General features: G+C 49.3%; 1 protein-coding gene and 1 pseudogene across 1 annotated transcript; one reads left to right on the forward strand and one right to left on the reverse strand.

The window, feature by feature from the left end:
• Nucleotides 1-495: 495 nt before the first annotated feature.
• Nucleotides 496-4,088, forward strand: LOC136511901 (uncharacterized; annotated as a pseudogene).
• Nucleotides 4,089-10,964: 6,876 nt separating this feature from the next.
• LOC136511824 (transcription factor MYBC1-like) lies at nt 10,965-13,276 on the reverse strand. Its single transcript, XM_066505846.1, has one exon. It carries the CDS (start codon nt 13,133-13,135, stop codon nt 12,170-12,172), a length of 966 nt encoding a protein of 321 aa, XP_066361943.1. The 5' UTR covers nt 13,136-13,276; the 3' UTR covers nt 10,965-12,169.
• Between the last annotated feature and the right edge of the window lie 2,533 nt (nt 13,277-15,809).

A 15,809-nucleotide genomic window follows, 5' to 3' on the forward strand; every position in this document is an offset into this window, starting at 1 on the left:
TATAGAAGATGAGATATGATTTGTTGCAACACCTATATGATCGATATCTCTAAAATACTATTTTTAGATATATATAGAAAATTAGATAGGATATCTGGTGAAGATGTTCTTATACCTCCTTTGACATATCGGTGGAAATAATATTGCCACGCTGCACTTTCCGCACCGGTGATCAGCAAAATCAGAAACATAAATAAATAAAAGAAAAATGGCTAAACGTCAGAATAACCATGTTCAGAGTTGCGTGTGAATCGGAAATCGCCACGGCCCACGCCGCGTACAAAAAGAATCCGCGGCATTTCCCCAAGAGGTACGCCGGGCCGCCTGATCTCACACGAACGCTTAGGATCGTGACCGGCCTCCGGTTACCGATTCCAATTCCAGCGGCGACGCTACCACTCCGAGCCCGATACCGTCGCCTCATCTCATCCGCTGCGTGCCCGCGGATTCCCTTGGCTCTGGCTGCACGCGGCGTTAAAAAAATCCGGAGCCGTGCTGGCGCTGGGAACCCCACTCCCCTCTTCTCGGGCAGACGGGCACCGCTTCGCCTCCTCCGCGCAGCGCAGGCAAGAGCAGCCAGCCGCTTCGGGATCGGGACGCGGAGAGGGGAAACTGGGAAAGGCGAGTCGTCGTCCGTCCACGGCAGCTTCCCTCCCTCTCCTCTCCGGCCCCGCTTACCCTAGGCCGGCCCCGCCTCCTACGCCCCCCTTCCCGCCGCCGCACGATGAGCACCTCTCCCCCCGCCGCTGCAGCCGCCGCCGCGTGGCCTCCGCCGCCTACCGCCGCCGCCGACGAGGCCGCGCGGGCGACGGAGACGGTGGTGGTGGACGAGAGGGTCGCCTCACACGTGGACCCGTTCCTCGTCGAGGCGCTCGACAACCCTCGCCATCGCCTCATGAGTACGTGCCGAGCCGCCTTATCTCTTCGCTCACCACATCGCTTCTTGCTCCTGCGGTTTCGGTGTCGTAGGATCATGCTTCTTGTGCGGATGTGATGGCTGCTGTGGCTTCGCGTCCGTGGGTGATGGGATTTGGGCCGGGATTCCCGCGCCTTGTCTCTAGGGTTTGGGACTGGTGCTTCGTCGGTGCGGAATTGGGGATTAGAATTCCTTTAGGTTTGATTTATCTCGGGAAGCGGCGGGAATAATAGCCTAGTAGTGCAGCTGTGTGAATTCCTGAGTTTTCTGATTTATCTTTAGCTCGCATATATACTTGCTGATGCTGATTATGCTTCCAGCCTGCAATTTTATGCGCTACAAAACAATACTGATCGGCAACCTGTAGTTTTGGCTCAGTTATAGGTTTACAGTTGGTTTAGTGTATAAAAAATTTACTGGTAGAGATGAATGGAGGCATGATTGTCGTGGTGGTAGAGGTTTTATCTTTCAGGAATCAAGCTGACTCTTTTTTGGGCAATTGTTGTAGCCTCTACAACGCTACTAGCAGTGTACTGAAAGGAGGAGGGATCTGTTCAATGAATTGAAATGGTATCACCCAGAACACTTTGCTTCCAAACCGAGTACCACCGCACCACCTCGAATTCCTATGTGCCTTGGGCCATGTGATGTGCTACTTACATTTGGAATTGGTGGTTCAGTGCAGTTGTACTTGGCATGGGTCGTACTGCTGCATGCATAGCACTGCTCTTTTTCGAATCACTATTTTGTTGTTCTTTGTTTTTGGCCTTAGATTGTAGATTTCACTAGCTTACTAATATGTTGGGCTAGTAGTTACAAACCTACAACATTTTGTACCCATTTTACAAACCCACAATTATTTTGGTTTGTTTGCATGAAACTACAACTTTTGTAACTATTGCCCTCTCAAAATGGCCAATTGGGTCCACATGTCAGTGGCAGTACATCACATTTGGCATGCAGGCCTTGGTCATGAGCATGTAGCTGACATGTAGGCACAGATAAGACCATGAAATTGGAATAATAAAGTTGTAGTTCCATGAGAAGAAATTCGAAAATATTGGTAGGTTTTTGTTTAATCTACTCTAGTTAGTGTTTGCAATGAATCATAAGCTGAAGTGGAGTATTTTTGGTTAGTGGTGATATAAATGGTTTACTATATGAGTGAACTATCCGTATATGAACCTGTGCCCCTGTCTCCCCATTCTCCACTGACCACTCTTATGCCAGCATTCTCTACCACCAGATTGTAACAATATGATATTAGATCTCTTCCCTTTTTTTTTGTTGTTGCTTTCATGCCTTAAAACCACATCTTGGCTTTGAAGTTTGTGCCTTCACCTCATCCAAACTCCTAGGCATGTGCCTCGCATGACTGTACTCTGTGCATAGTTTGGTGTATACATGAAACAATAATAATGAATTTTATGCAATGAAAACTAGTTGCACCTGGATCTGCACCATGGATTTTTTCAGAAAAATAACAAACACATGAATTGAATATTTTATGCATTTTTACTGTTCAACAGAAGGTCCTTTTACTTATATGTGTACACATTTTGTTGTCAGTACATTATTTTTCATATTTAGTCTGTCGTTATTACATAATCATTCCAGTTCTCTCTTATTACAGTTCTACGGATGGAACTGGATATACAAAACTTTATGCAGAACCTTCAGCTGCATGAGTTTGAATTCCAGAACTATCCGACTTCTTACCTCCGCTGTGCTGCTCATCGTGTTGCACAACATTATGGCTTAGAGACTATAGTAGCAGATAGTTTAGTAGAAGGCTCAGTTAGCAGGATTGTTGCAAGAAAAACACCAGAAAGCAGGTATCCTGCAATTGCTTTATCAGAAGTTCCTAGCAGACAAGCAAGAAATGATCATGAAGCGGCAGAGAAGCTTAAGTTTGTCATCTATCAAAGGCCCAAAGCATTCCAAAATGGAAGCGCTGATTCTAGAAACATGAATGGTGCACCAAAAACTGTTGAAGAGAGAATAGAGGAATATAATAAAGCACGAGCGCGCATCTTCAATGGTTCCATTTCTGCAGATTCTGATGCTGCAAGTGTTTTGGGAACTCTTTCCACTGGCAGAGATGAGCCAGTAAATGTTGAGCCTTCTGTTGATGAAATCAAAGTCAGCTCAATGAACAGCCGTTCCAGAGTTGCTGTTTTTAAGGATACTGAAAAGGATCGTAGTGACCCAGACTACAATCGAAACTACACAAGGTTAGCATATCCATCAGTAGATTTTTTTTTGTTGCCACCAATTGATGTTAGGATGAGATGGTGAAGGTGTAACATATATCCTCATGCAGGTATGTTAGGAGCCCAGTGCCTGACTTCAACTTGAGCCCAGGTGCCTTCAACTTTGTTGTGCCTCAGTTTATGCAGTACGGCGTTGGTTATGTGCAATCTCCTGGCATGTCCACAAACCAGCCTACTGTGTACTTTGGCCAGCCTGATCTAGCAATGGGGTCTTCTTCTGGAGCTGCTGTTTACCCGCATTGGCCAACGCCAGCAATGATGTATCCCCATTTGCTATGATAATGTTGGTCCAATGATCTCTCAGGTGAGCATAATCATATAACTGAATTCTGGCATTGCAAATATTGCATTTTGAGTATACCGTGCACCTTTAGTTATAATCTCCGATTGTAATACTATCCTCTGTTGAAGCATTAGAACTTATCTTTTTTCATCATGTTTTCTATATTTCAGTAGTAACCCTACAAAAAGTTTCTCTGTTTAGATGTGAATAGCCAGCAAACATATTCTGGCTCTTAACAAATTAGTATAACAATAGGGTCTGCAGTCTTACAACTTGAAAATGACCTTAATTATCTCAAACAAATGAAAACCTGACAATTAAATGTATTTGGGATTTCTTCCTTCAGACGAAATGAACATGATCTTTTGTTGTTCATGCAGGTTCCTCTGTACCAATCTTTCAACCATGGTTAGGCGATTCTGCTTGCTGGAAAGTTGGGAACAATTCTCTGTCGTACTTGCTATGTTGTGATGTCCTATGTTAAGTGGAGTTACTTTAGATTCGAGCCATTTCTATTACAAAAAATTCATGTAGCGTCGAACGTAGTCTGTATAAGGAGTACTAATTCGTTGAAACTATTATCGTGAACTAGTCAGGAACTGTGATGCTTGTTTAATGTCTGTTCTCGTCTGCAATTTGCTTTCGGATTAGGGTTCACTAGTGCTGCGCCTGGTCTTGAACTGCTTGGCATGGTCGTATTGGTACAACCAGGTTGTCACTTGCCAGCAGTCATTGCTTTCATGCCGATTTTTTAGCCACTTTTTAATCAAATATTTTAAATAATCTACCCAAAAAGTTATTTTTGATCTAATGCATTTGGTTGTGCCAGACCACAATGGCGACCAAATAACGTCGTTGTGTCATGTATTGACGCGATAAGTATAAAGTTGGGATCACTTGTCAGACATGGTGCTCTTGTTGCACCATTTCTTGTAGTGCCACATGGTGGTTTTGTGATGTCACTCTATTTGGAGTGGTATTTCCTTTGGTGCCACAGTGGTGTTGTTGCAGCAATCTGCTGAATAAGTGGGACGATCCTCGATGGCATGTCCAGCCGGTAGTTTAAAGAAGAATCCTTCCACATTTCACATTTCACAATATTCTTGTGAGAACCCCCTATAGTGATAGGCCTTGGACCCATGACGATTGACGGGAATGCTCGATTATAAGGAATTGCGTGTTTTTTTTATTTGGAAAAGGAATGCCCGAACAGTTGTAAGGCTTGTAGCCACAAACTTGGGCTGGATACTTCAAGTAAATGGCTCATATATACACTTTATAGCCCACCCAGTGCTGATTCGGCCGGGCCCTCAATCAAGCTCTGCGCTCAAGGACCCCGTTCGAGTAAGCTGCAACCCAGCCCACGAGCAAAAAGCGTTAAGCATCGCTCGCCACACCAAGACGGACGGAAGCAGAGGAAAACTACGCCATGGCCATGCAATAATGTTGAACTGAACGGCCGTGACCGCTGCATTGTACTGGAGCGAAACGCCGACATTGACTTGTCTAACAGCTGACGGCCCCGGTGCAGCTCCTCATTGAGCCCTGTCAACCCGCAACACACAGTACCACCACCCACATCATGGCAATCAGTGAGTGAAGCGTAGTACAAACTTGGTCCTGGAAAAAAATACAACTATTGGTTGGGTGCTACAAAAATGGTTCACTCTTGACCAAGTTTTTAGTGAATAATATTCACATATATATCTTTAGATTAATTTATTATAAAAATATATTTCGTAATTAATCTGATGGTATTTATTTGGTATCATAAATATGAATATTTTTTTATCTATAATTAAACGTGACACTGTGTGAGGGACGGAGCTAGTACGAAATTTGGCAAAGTGTTTCCTGCCGTCGTCCCGTCCCAGGTATAGTAACGTAATGTACAACGCTAAGCCAGGGCAGCAAGCGGATTCCTGTGGATGTGATCCGGCCCACCAGAGGCCGAAGCCGAGCCGTGGAGGACCCCAGCGCCCGGCACGCGCGGAGGGGGGTTACGAAAGATGGCCACCGCCCACCGAGCGGTCGACCTCGTTACGCCAGCTGTCCCGGGCCGGTAGCAGCACCAGCATTATTTCATCCCATGTTTCGCACGAACTGGATACGCTCGCATGGACCTGGACCAGGTCGGTCGATCGTCTCATCGGCTCCGCGTCCAACCAGGTGTCGCCGACCGGCAGACGTACTCCGTATGGGAAAGGGGCCACGAGGGGCGTCCGTTTCGCGTGGATAGGACGGTAGGATTGGATTGGGGAGCGACGCCTGGTTTCCCATTACGGCCGGTGATAGTTGAACTGGAGCTGCGACCTGCGAGGCAGGCAAATTAAACGTGACAGATATGCCCAGAGCACTTCACCGGCTACGTCTAGGGCAGTTGATCACCACCTCCAGGTCCTGCCGGGCACACCGCACACGCTACGCCGCTCAGGCAGGCTGCACAACGTCGACCGGACGAACGCTGCAGCTGGTGCCGTGGTCCAGGCAAGGCGGCGATCAATGATCAGATCAGATCGCCCACACGGCCACGGGCCGGACGCAGAGGCAAGTCAGGCAGAGGCCCCTCCGATCTGAACGCCCCCCACTTTTCCTCGTGGATTCGATGGAAGCGAGCGGAGCAGCAGCGTCCCGCGTCCCGTCAAGCGGAGGAGGGGAAATGGCAAGCGCATCGCATCTCCCCCTGGACAGCTAACGCCTCCCCGCGCCGCGCCAAGCGGAGCAGATCGGATACGCGCGGGAGTGGGCCCCTGGCGGACAAAAGCGAGGGGGGGAGAGAAAAGGACAAACCCAGATTCTGATCTCATCATCCACCCGCATCCGCCTCAGACACCACCACTCTACCCGGCCGGGCCCCCGCCGCGCCCTGGCCCACCCTAATCACACACACACCCCCCGGGCCGCAGTGGCGGGGCCCACGAGCCCAATCTCTGGTGTACATGCAAACGCAAACGGTGGCGCGTCGTCCTCCTGACCGCGGTCCAGTTCGACACGGGCGCCATCTGCTGCCCCTGGCCCTGCCATGGGGTTTATCTGCCGGCAGCCTTGATCAGCCGCTCAGGCAGGCGGGCAGCCCGGCACAGGAGCCGTGCTAACAGAAGGAGGCGTACTTTCAAGGAAAAAGAAGATCTAAATAAACGTTGGGATTATAAGTTGAACATGAATTAGACAATTAGTGCGTTCTAACGTCCTCGTTCCAGGACGTCTACAACGGATAAGAATTGTTCGTCCAGCCAAGCTTTCCGTGATAGCAAAGTCTCTGCAGATAATAAAGCAGCCCCAACACACGTTGATTATAGGAGGTTAACGTAAACAAATACTCAGCTAGATGGACTGGAGACGACGACAACGACTCCATTTCAATTCGTAGCAGCAGCAGCTCTTGTGGACCTTTTCTGGTTGGTCGTATTCACACTATCAAGTATACTTCTACACGCGGTCGCTTTTTTTAAGAAAAAAGGCACCGTTCGGGTGTTCGTAAAGTCGCTCGTGCTGAATGGTACGACTGATTTATTAAGAGAGAAAAATACTATACCATATAAGTCAGTTTATAATGACAGTCGAACACTCCAATGGTTTCTAACAGTCGACGAACAAACGAGTACATCGGCTCCGTTCGGCTTACCCCATATTCGGCTGGTTTTTTCAGCCGGAACAATGTTTTTCTCTCACAATAATTCATCAAGAATAGTGTTTTTCAGCCAGTTTCAGCCAAGATTCAGCAAGCCGAACGGAGCAACCATATGGAAGAAATATGCAGCCACGAGGATCATCATCACAAAAGTATAATTAGGCAGGGAAAATAAGGATAATATAGTAGTATTGCTTAAACCCTCGTTTTTTTTTTTGCCTATACTGCAGTTTACTTATTTATTTAGAAAAAAAATGTGAGTCGAATAGTGTGAAGAGAGGAATTTGCAAATGGCAGGTGTGGTTGCTAGCGTGCAGGGGAGTTATCAAACTCAGGCCCTGTTTAGATGCGATTTTTTTTGGCTTTTGGTTACTGTCGCACTTTCGTTTGTATTTAGCAAAAATTGTCCAATTATGGACTATTTAGGCTTAAAAGATTCGTCTCGCTAATTACGGACAAACTGTGCAATTAGTTATTCTTTTTACCTACATTTAATGCTCCATGCACGTGCCGCAAGATTTGATGTGACGGGGAATCTTAAAAAATTTTGGATTTTGGGTGGAATCTAAACAGGGCCTCAAAGTGGCATGTAGGGCTATTCAACTTTCCGGAGGGTCCGCAGCAACCTGCAGTTTGGTTCGTAACGGCCTGAGTCATCATGCCATCCACATGCAAGCATAGGTTGATAGTGTGATTACCGAACCAGGCCCATCCGGTGCAACTGGGTGGATCTAATGTCACTCTGTTAGGTCCTCCAATAATCATCCCCGATGGGGAGATCAGAGATCTTCTGTACAAGGTTCCTCTAATAAAAAAAACGGATCCTGCTGCTAACACTCAGCCCGTTCGTTTGTTTGTTTCAGCCAGAACTTATTAGTCAACCAACAGTATTTTTTTCTCACAACAAATCAGCATCAGTCGGACTTATCAGCCCAGAAACCAACCAGCGAGCAGGCCTACTGGTATATTTTGTCCACGCAACTTCCCTGTCCTCGATTGGGAAAACGTCAGGAATCGATTTTCGCCCACTGAGGCCCTCCACAGTGTGGAGTGGTGCCTTAAAACAATTGGGCCCCACGATCAGGATTTTGGCATCACCCAGTAAAGGCCACGACGTGCGGAGCAGCCTGGCATCACTAGCGGACCCACATGATAATAATTAAAAAACCAAAGCCAGCGCTCATTCTGTCCTTCCCATTCCTTCAGCTAGTACAGACTCTCTCTTTCCTCCATTGAAAAACGAAGATAGCACCGGCGCAGCTACTTGCGCCACTCCCATTTTTTCCAGTGCAAACATTGGTAGTTGCAGTGTCTGGAGTGATGCTTCATCTTTCTCTCTCTATTTCTGGCACCACTTTAGCTACACGCGGTGGAAGGCCTGATGCTAGCTGTAGCTAGCTCCTGCAAATCCTTCTGCTCTCTTGGTCGAGGAAATAAGGGTCTGTTTGGCACAAGCTTTTGTGAGCTGTTTTATTTGGCCAACACTCATTTTCAAACACAGTTTCATCCATGAAGTTGTTTTTCTTCTCCTCTCATAAAGACATGAGTTGGAGTGAAGCTGAAAAAAGTAGCTTATCCAAGCTCTCTTCCCCATTTCTCTCTCCCATCAATACATGAAGTTGTTGGTGAAGCTGTTTTGCTAAATAATTTTTTTCAAAACAGCACAGCTTACCTCGAAAGCTGCTTATGAAGCTGTTTTAAAAGAAAAATCAACTTTACTATTGGAGTTGAGCTGTGCCAGACAAGCCCTACCTAATATAATTCATCTGTTTCCTCCGCCACAGAAAGACCATCGTTTTAGAAAGGAACCTGGACGAGCATTGACGCATAATTGTTGCCAGACCCTATCTCATGATACAGTACTTTAAATAGGCACGGAGAATGATTGCCTGCGAATGCGAATGCGAAGCCAACCCACTTAGCGTAGCAGATCTGAAAGCCGTCAGCGTCAGGTGCTGGGGGGGGGGGGGGGGGGGGGGGGGGGGGTGCGTCCGTCCACCGGCGAGTGGAGATGCCGGTAGCTCTCGTCGGCAGCCGTCGGATAGAAATTCCCCCTGGCGCCACGAGCGAAAGGCGCCGGGCCGGGGCCGGATGCATGGGTAGTTTTGGCGGCACATTCCCCCTGGCGCCCCGGATCAGCGAGCTGAGCACGGCGCAGAGCCAGCAACTGTTCACCCAGGCGACCAGGCAGGCCCAGCAGCCAGCAGCTCAGCTCAGCTGCTCCTGCGCGTTGCTAGATCCTAGCTTTTGTCCTGGCTGCTTTCTGCGGCTGCCTTTTCCTGATTCCTCCACCAGAACTGGGGCGGGCGGCAGCATCAGCATAACCGGCTGGGCTTTTCCGCAGAGGAGAGCACATGAGCGCAGCAGCAGCGTGTGCAAAAGAAGCTGGGAAAGTAGATTGGGTGGATAGAAAAAATAACCAAAGTACCAAGTGGCCTTTTCGTTGTTGTTGTTACCACGGCAATAATGCAGCGCTCATTCGGTCATTCATTCCTCCGGCTCTTTTTACCTAATACTGTATCTATCCTGGATGGATCTGCCAGGGTGCACCGTGCAGCACAGGTGGCGCCTCTTTTCCATTTTCCTTTTCAATTATTTGATAATGTTTTTTTTCCACTGGGCATTGGCACGTGGATGTACATACGGCCGGCGAGTGAGTATCTGTGGGATCCATTTTGGAAGGTTCCGGCTTCCGTAGGAGTTTGGTGTTTGCACTCTGCAGAGTCAGAGGATGCAATCAGTTTCCCTTTCTTTTCTCTCGTTTCCTTGGAACGGAGCGGAGCGGCTTGCATGGCTCGGTGCTCAGTTTCTCCATCATGCGCAGCAAAGACCCCGAGTCCCCAAGGAAGGAAAGGAATTGTTTTTGGACGGAGGACGCAACAGTAACAGTAACTCTGGCGGCCTCAGACCGGCCGTGCCGTGCCATCGTATGGATCGGGAACGCCAGCTCGCTCGTGCAAGCTGAGATGCGGCCTCGTGGGGGCGAAGGAAGGAAAAGCAAAGCATGCTGCTGCTCCATCTGATCTCCATGCATGCGGCCATGCCGATGCCGGCACGTCCCGAGGCGAGGCGACAGGACAGAAGTCTTGTAGACGTTACGTCCGGTACTTAGATACTGATTAGAAAGGCTAAACACAAACCTAATTAGGCTTAATAGATCCATCTCGTAAATTCAGGCATGTTTGGCTCGTATTAAAGCCGGCCGAAGCTATTTTGTTGTGAGAGAAAAATACTGATAAGTTGAAACAAACAGGCTCTTAGTCTTAATCTATACATTTAGTTTTATAATTAGTCTACGTTTAATATTTTAAATTAGTCTATAGACATCCGACGATGCGGCCCGCGACCGGATTAAATTTGACCAGGGGGACCAAACACCCCGTCTCGGTCTCTCCGTATCCTTGGACTCGTCAACGCCTGCACGCGCGGCCACAGCCCACAGCCCACCCAGAGATGATGGGGGGAGGTGGCCATTTAACGCACTACTATGACTAGTGCAACTCCTCTCCTCAGACTAGTAGTACGTACTCAAGATCAGATCAGATCGCAACAGTGAGGTAAGTACTATCTTTAATCTGCTGGTATGGTAGGCAAGTGTGCTGGAAACTACTAAAAAAACTGCACTGCCAACGACCGCTGGCTTCTGATAAACTAATCCAGATTTAGATGGACACATCGCACATCAGGCTATCCAATCAGAGGAGCAAGGGGTGAACTCTCTTTCTTAACAGCGACATTTGTTAGGGAGCAAAATAGAAAAAAAAACAGGGGCGTCAATGATGCAGAGCATTAAGATCATGACGTACAACACAGCCGAACACATACAAGAACATAAGCATCATCACTGTACTAGTAGCATGATTCATCAAGCTGGTCTCTTTTTTCTCAGGGCTACAAAGATTTACAAATGGCTGATGATGGCTACAATTTTAATTTGCTACTACAACAAACTCCAATTTGGGCTGCTCCAATGGCTCCGTTCGCTTGTCTTAAAGTTTGGCTTGTTCGGCTTGTTTTTTCAGCCGGAACAGTGTTTTCTCTCACAACAATTCATCCGGAACAGTGTTTTTCAGCCAGTTTCAGCCAAAGTTCAGACCAGCGAACGGGGCCAATGTTTGTTCTAGGGAGGCAGAAACACAATGCGGTCGAGTGTTGCAACCCTTGCTACTACATTCTAGTAGTACTATATATCATATAACACTCTTCTTACCTCCATCAAAGGAGGTGCTGAGGAAGAAAACTGACAGAGCAGATTAAGCTCTGAATCTTCACTTTTGACGCTCGCAGATGGTTTGACTCCCACAAGATCCGATTATCATACATGTAGGTGTAGTAATCCTCAGAGTTATTCATCTCCATTGCTACGCCTTGCCTTGGGATCGATTATTCAACCCTGCCTATATTTATCCATATATGAAAACAGAAACCTCTTATCATCATGCACAACGGTTGCATCGCTTGTTTGACGGGTCACTTCTAGCTGCTCTGAAAAAAAGGTGGTTGCGTTGCATTGCATCACTCAAGAACAGAGAGTCTCGACCCTGGATGGAATCTTGGCGCGATCGCAAAGATTGAAGTCGTTCCCCGAAGATGGTGGAGGCGAGAAAGTTGTCGAGTCACAATTCGGTGTACAACCCTCTAAAATACATCTATCATCTCTTCTACGGCTAACTTTTTATGTCATCAGCAACAAGAACAATGGAAGGAGGAGGGGGAGAACATGACAAATAGCAGCAGCAGTACACGAACATCAACAGCAACAATGTTTGGGCGACGAGACGAGATGCTAGGAGGAAGAAAGGAACGCATGGACGGACGGATTGCTAATACCCAAGAATTCTTGGATTCTATGGGATTGAGACTGAGATGTGGGTTGAGCCTTGCTCGATTCGTATGCCGATCTGTGGGAAGCAGCGGCGGTTGAGCGGGGGGGGGGGGCGGCGGACAGGAAGCAAACGAATTTCGAATTTTATGTACCCGAGGGCGGAGCGGAGGCGGCCGCCCGCCCGCAGTCTCTCCGATGCCCATCGCCGTCGTCGTCGGACGGACCCACGGCGGTCCGGCCCTCAGTGGTCCCCGGACGTCGGGAACAGCGTGAGCTCGCGGCGGCCCCCGCTGCCGCCAGCGCCTCGGGATCCGAGGTCCATCTCGTCGGCGAACGAGGCGGGCGCCATCATCCCCATCCCGGCGCCGGCGCCGACCATGCGGTGGTGGTGCATCCCGGGCGGGCCGACGGGCGGCGCGGCGACGCGGCTCAGGAAGCCGCCGTGGTCGAAACCGGCGCCAGCGGCGGCGCCACCGTAGTGGTGGGCGAGCGGGCGCGCGGCGGCGGGGTGGTGGAAGTGGGCGATCTGCGGCGCGTGGTGCTGGTGATGTTGGTGGTGGTGCGCGGCGCCGCCCATGGGGGAGAAGGGCGGGTAGGTGTCGACGGGCGCGCGGTGGCCGTGGCCAGGCGGGAGGAAGGGGACGGGCCCCGTGGCGAAGAGGTGCTCGGTGGCGGCGTCAGTGCCGGAACCCGAGGAGTGGCTTCCCCCACCCCCGCCGCCTCCGCCTCCGCCGCCGCCGAGCCCCTGCATGCGCTTGAGGTAGAGGCGGTACTTCTGGAGGTGGGACGCGACGTTCTCGCGCGTGAGGCCGTCGACGCTCATCAGCTGCATTATGGTCTTGGGGACGGCGTTCTTGATGCCGAGGTGGGCCACGGCGTCGACGAAGCGCTTGTGCAGCTGCGGCGTCCACACGAGGCGCGGCCGCTTGAGCGTCCGCGCCGGCTCGTCGCCGCCGCCGCCCCCGCCGCCGCCGCTGGAGCCCGCGGCCGACGACGCGCCGCCGCCGTTGATGTCGGGCCGGCCCGCGCCCGCGCAGGCGGCGCCCCCCGCACCCGCCCCGCCGCCGTGCGTGGAGATGTCGAAGGCGACGGCGAGATCGGGCGTGATTAGCGTCTGCGTGAGCGGCATCAGCTCGTCCGGCGGCGGGAGCTGCTGCTCGTCGCCGCCGCCGCGCGCGAACCAGCTGGGCTCCTCCTCCTCCCTCATGGCCGCGCGCGGGAGCTTCTCCTCTGCTCTCCTGGCGAGCAGAGCAATTCTTGCAGCTCGCTGGACTCGACGCCGAGGCAGCAGCAGGAGCAGCAGTAGGCTCAACTCCAACTCCACTCCAGCAAGAGCAAGCGAGGAGGGAGGGGTTACTTCGAGGTGGATCTCTTCTTCCTGCTGCCGTTCGTTCTCTCTCTCTCTTGTCCCGCACAGCACAGCGTTTGTTCCTGCTGCGTGTGTTTTAGGAAGGGAGGGTGTTTTCCCCTGCTGCCGTATGCCGTGCCATGATATCCTCCTCTCCTCTCCGCCCCCCTCGAGTCTCTCTTTCTCTAGCCGCTGCCGATGATGGATGAGCGAGAGAGAATCTGGCGAGTGAGTTTGGGTTGCTGCGCTGGACCTGGACTGGTTTAATTATTAGTGGCCTGCCCGCCCGTCCGTCCAAACCCCTATTTTTGTGCCATCGTTGGTTCCTTGCTTGTTCGCTTGCTGCCTTCCCAAAACACAACCCAATATTCCCAGTATTTCGGAGCGGGGATTAAGTGAATTTCATCCAAAGCAGTTCTTCTCGCAGGGGATTACGACTGGACTGACAGATCAGATGTTGGACGGAGCTGCCCGCAGTGGAGTGAGATGGAGAATCAGATGAGGCGATGATGATATCTTAGCTGTAGTTTGGTTTGTCCTCATGTGGCCATGTCTCGCGCCGGAACACACGCACGCACCTCCCTTCTCCCCACTACACTCTTCTCTTCTTGTACTAGAACTAGAACTAGAATAGATGGAATCGGGGAGGGAAGGAATCTTGTTTGTTTGGCTTGCAGCTCGGTTCGGGCTCCGTTCCGTTTTCTCTCCGCATCGTGTTGTGTATCTCCGAGGTGGATATCTTCGCACCGGTGGATCCTGGATCTGGCAAGCAAATGTGTGCTCTGCTGCGTGTCCAGGCATTAATGCGCGTACGGATGCAGTTTGGCTGAATCTGATGGAGTGCTAGCAGTACTAAATAAAAATCTAAAGACAGACAGGAGAGAGAGACAGCACTTTAATTTGTGTAACTACCCTATTATTAGCGGCGAGGTGGTGTTCGGCTGATCCACCTACCGATGATTTCGACTGATTTCGGATAATTTAATAGTATTTTTGTAAAAGAATAAGCTAAAACAAGTTGAAACAAGCTGGAAGTAGTTCAGCCGAACAGGCTTGTGAGGCTTGTTTGGCTTATAAGTTATAACTAAAAGTACTGTTGACTGATTTGGTCTGAGAGAAAAATACTACTCCCTCCGTTCTATAATATAAGGCATATAGATTTCTAAAGAAAATTCCAAAATATAGGTACGTATCAACTCCCACGCCGATTAGTTTGGAAACCTTCCCACCGTACATAACACATGCCCCAACCAATCCCTTAGATTTAGGAAGCAATCTGATTGGGAGAGAGAAAATGGTCTGATTTTCCTTTTTTCCTCGGTCTCACATCCTTCCTTAAGCCATGCGTTAATATTGGTGCTAAAAACTATATGGCTTATATTAAGGAACGGAGGGAGTATTCGTTAGCTGATAAGCCATAGCTTATAAGTCTAATACGACCAAGCGAACAGGCTGAATGCTATCACTCGAACGTCCGACGTTCTAGACGCGCGTTAGACAGTGACTCGACCAACGTCTCGTCTTATCCGCCCGCTCAACTCCCTTCCCATCCCATCCTGTGTCCACGTGCCCCAGTTCTCTCGCTCTGCTCGCCCTCTCCTCCTCCTTCCCGCGTTAGGACAGAAAAAATTGTTCCCATGGTTGAAAAGTAGGCAGATTCTAGTTGATAAGCTCAAGCGAACATAGCCTAAATCTAAGAACTACTTAAGGCCATGTTTGGATAGGGATGAGGATTGGGATAGGGACATGAAATATTGTATTCTAGCCATTCCTTTGTCATACCTCATTTAATTACAGCCATTCATTCATTTCTCTTTACCTATCCTAACCTCTATCACCAAGTTCGCTTATTGGTTTCAGCCAGACTTATTCAAGCAACCAACAATATTTTTCTCTCACAACAAACCAGCACCAGCCAGTCCAAACCAGCCCAGAAAACCAACCAACGAACACGCCGTATAACCCAATATCCAAACGACACCTAAATGTTGGTGAGGGATTGACCTACTCCCTCCGTCCCACAATGTTTGTCATTTTGGCACAACATTTAAGCGTCCAGGTTCACAGGGTAGTCCATGCATCCGGACACAATGACATCCAGGTTCAAACAACGTTTGATACACCTCGTTCAAGGCTACAACAACTAATATATCGGGACAGAGGGAGTATTCTTCTTCTGGCCACCTTTAGCCTCGCCAAAGAGGAAGAAGGAGAGCGCCCCTAGGCGGTGACTGTGAGGTGTCGTAGATGCATAGATAGTAAGGATGCAAGTGGTTGGTCCGTGAACTCGTATATATGTTTAATTTTGTAAGTTACCACGAGAGACACACAAAATTATGCGTATATATAGTTCATAAGATAACCCACTTGCAGCCCTCTTGTAAGGATTGTTGTAAAAGTATGACAAAAATAAGATGCAACAACTTTGCTCTGGGTTAATTTGATACGTACTCTCTCCGTTTTAAATTATAAATCGTTTATCTTTTCTTTGATACGTTAAATTTGCTATGTATATAGAGGAAGAGAATAATGG

Source organism: Miscanthus floridulus, chromosome 16 (genome assembly GCF_019320115.1).
Source record: "Miscanthus floridulus cultivar M001 chromosome 16, ASM1932011v1, whole genome shotgun sequence".
Lineage (NCBI taxonomy): Eukaryota > Viridiplantae > Streptophyta > Magnoliopsida > Poales > Poaceae > Miscanthus > Miscanthus floridulus.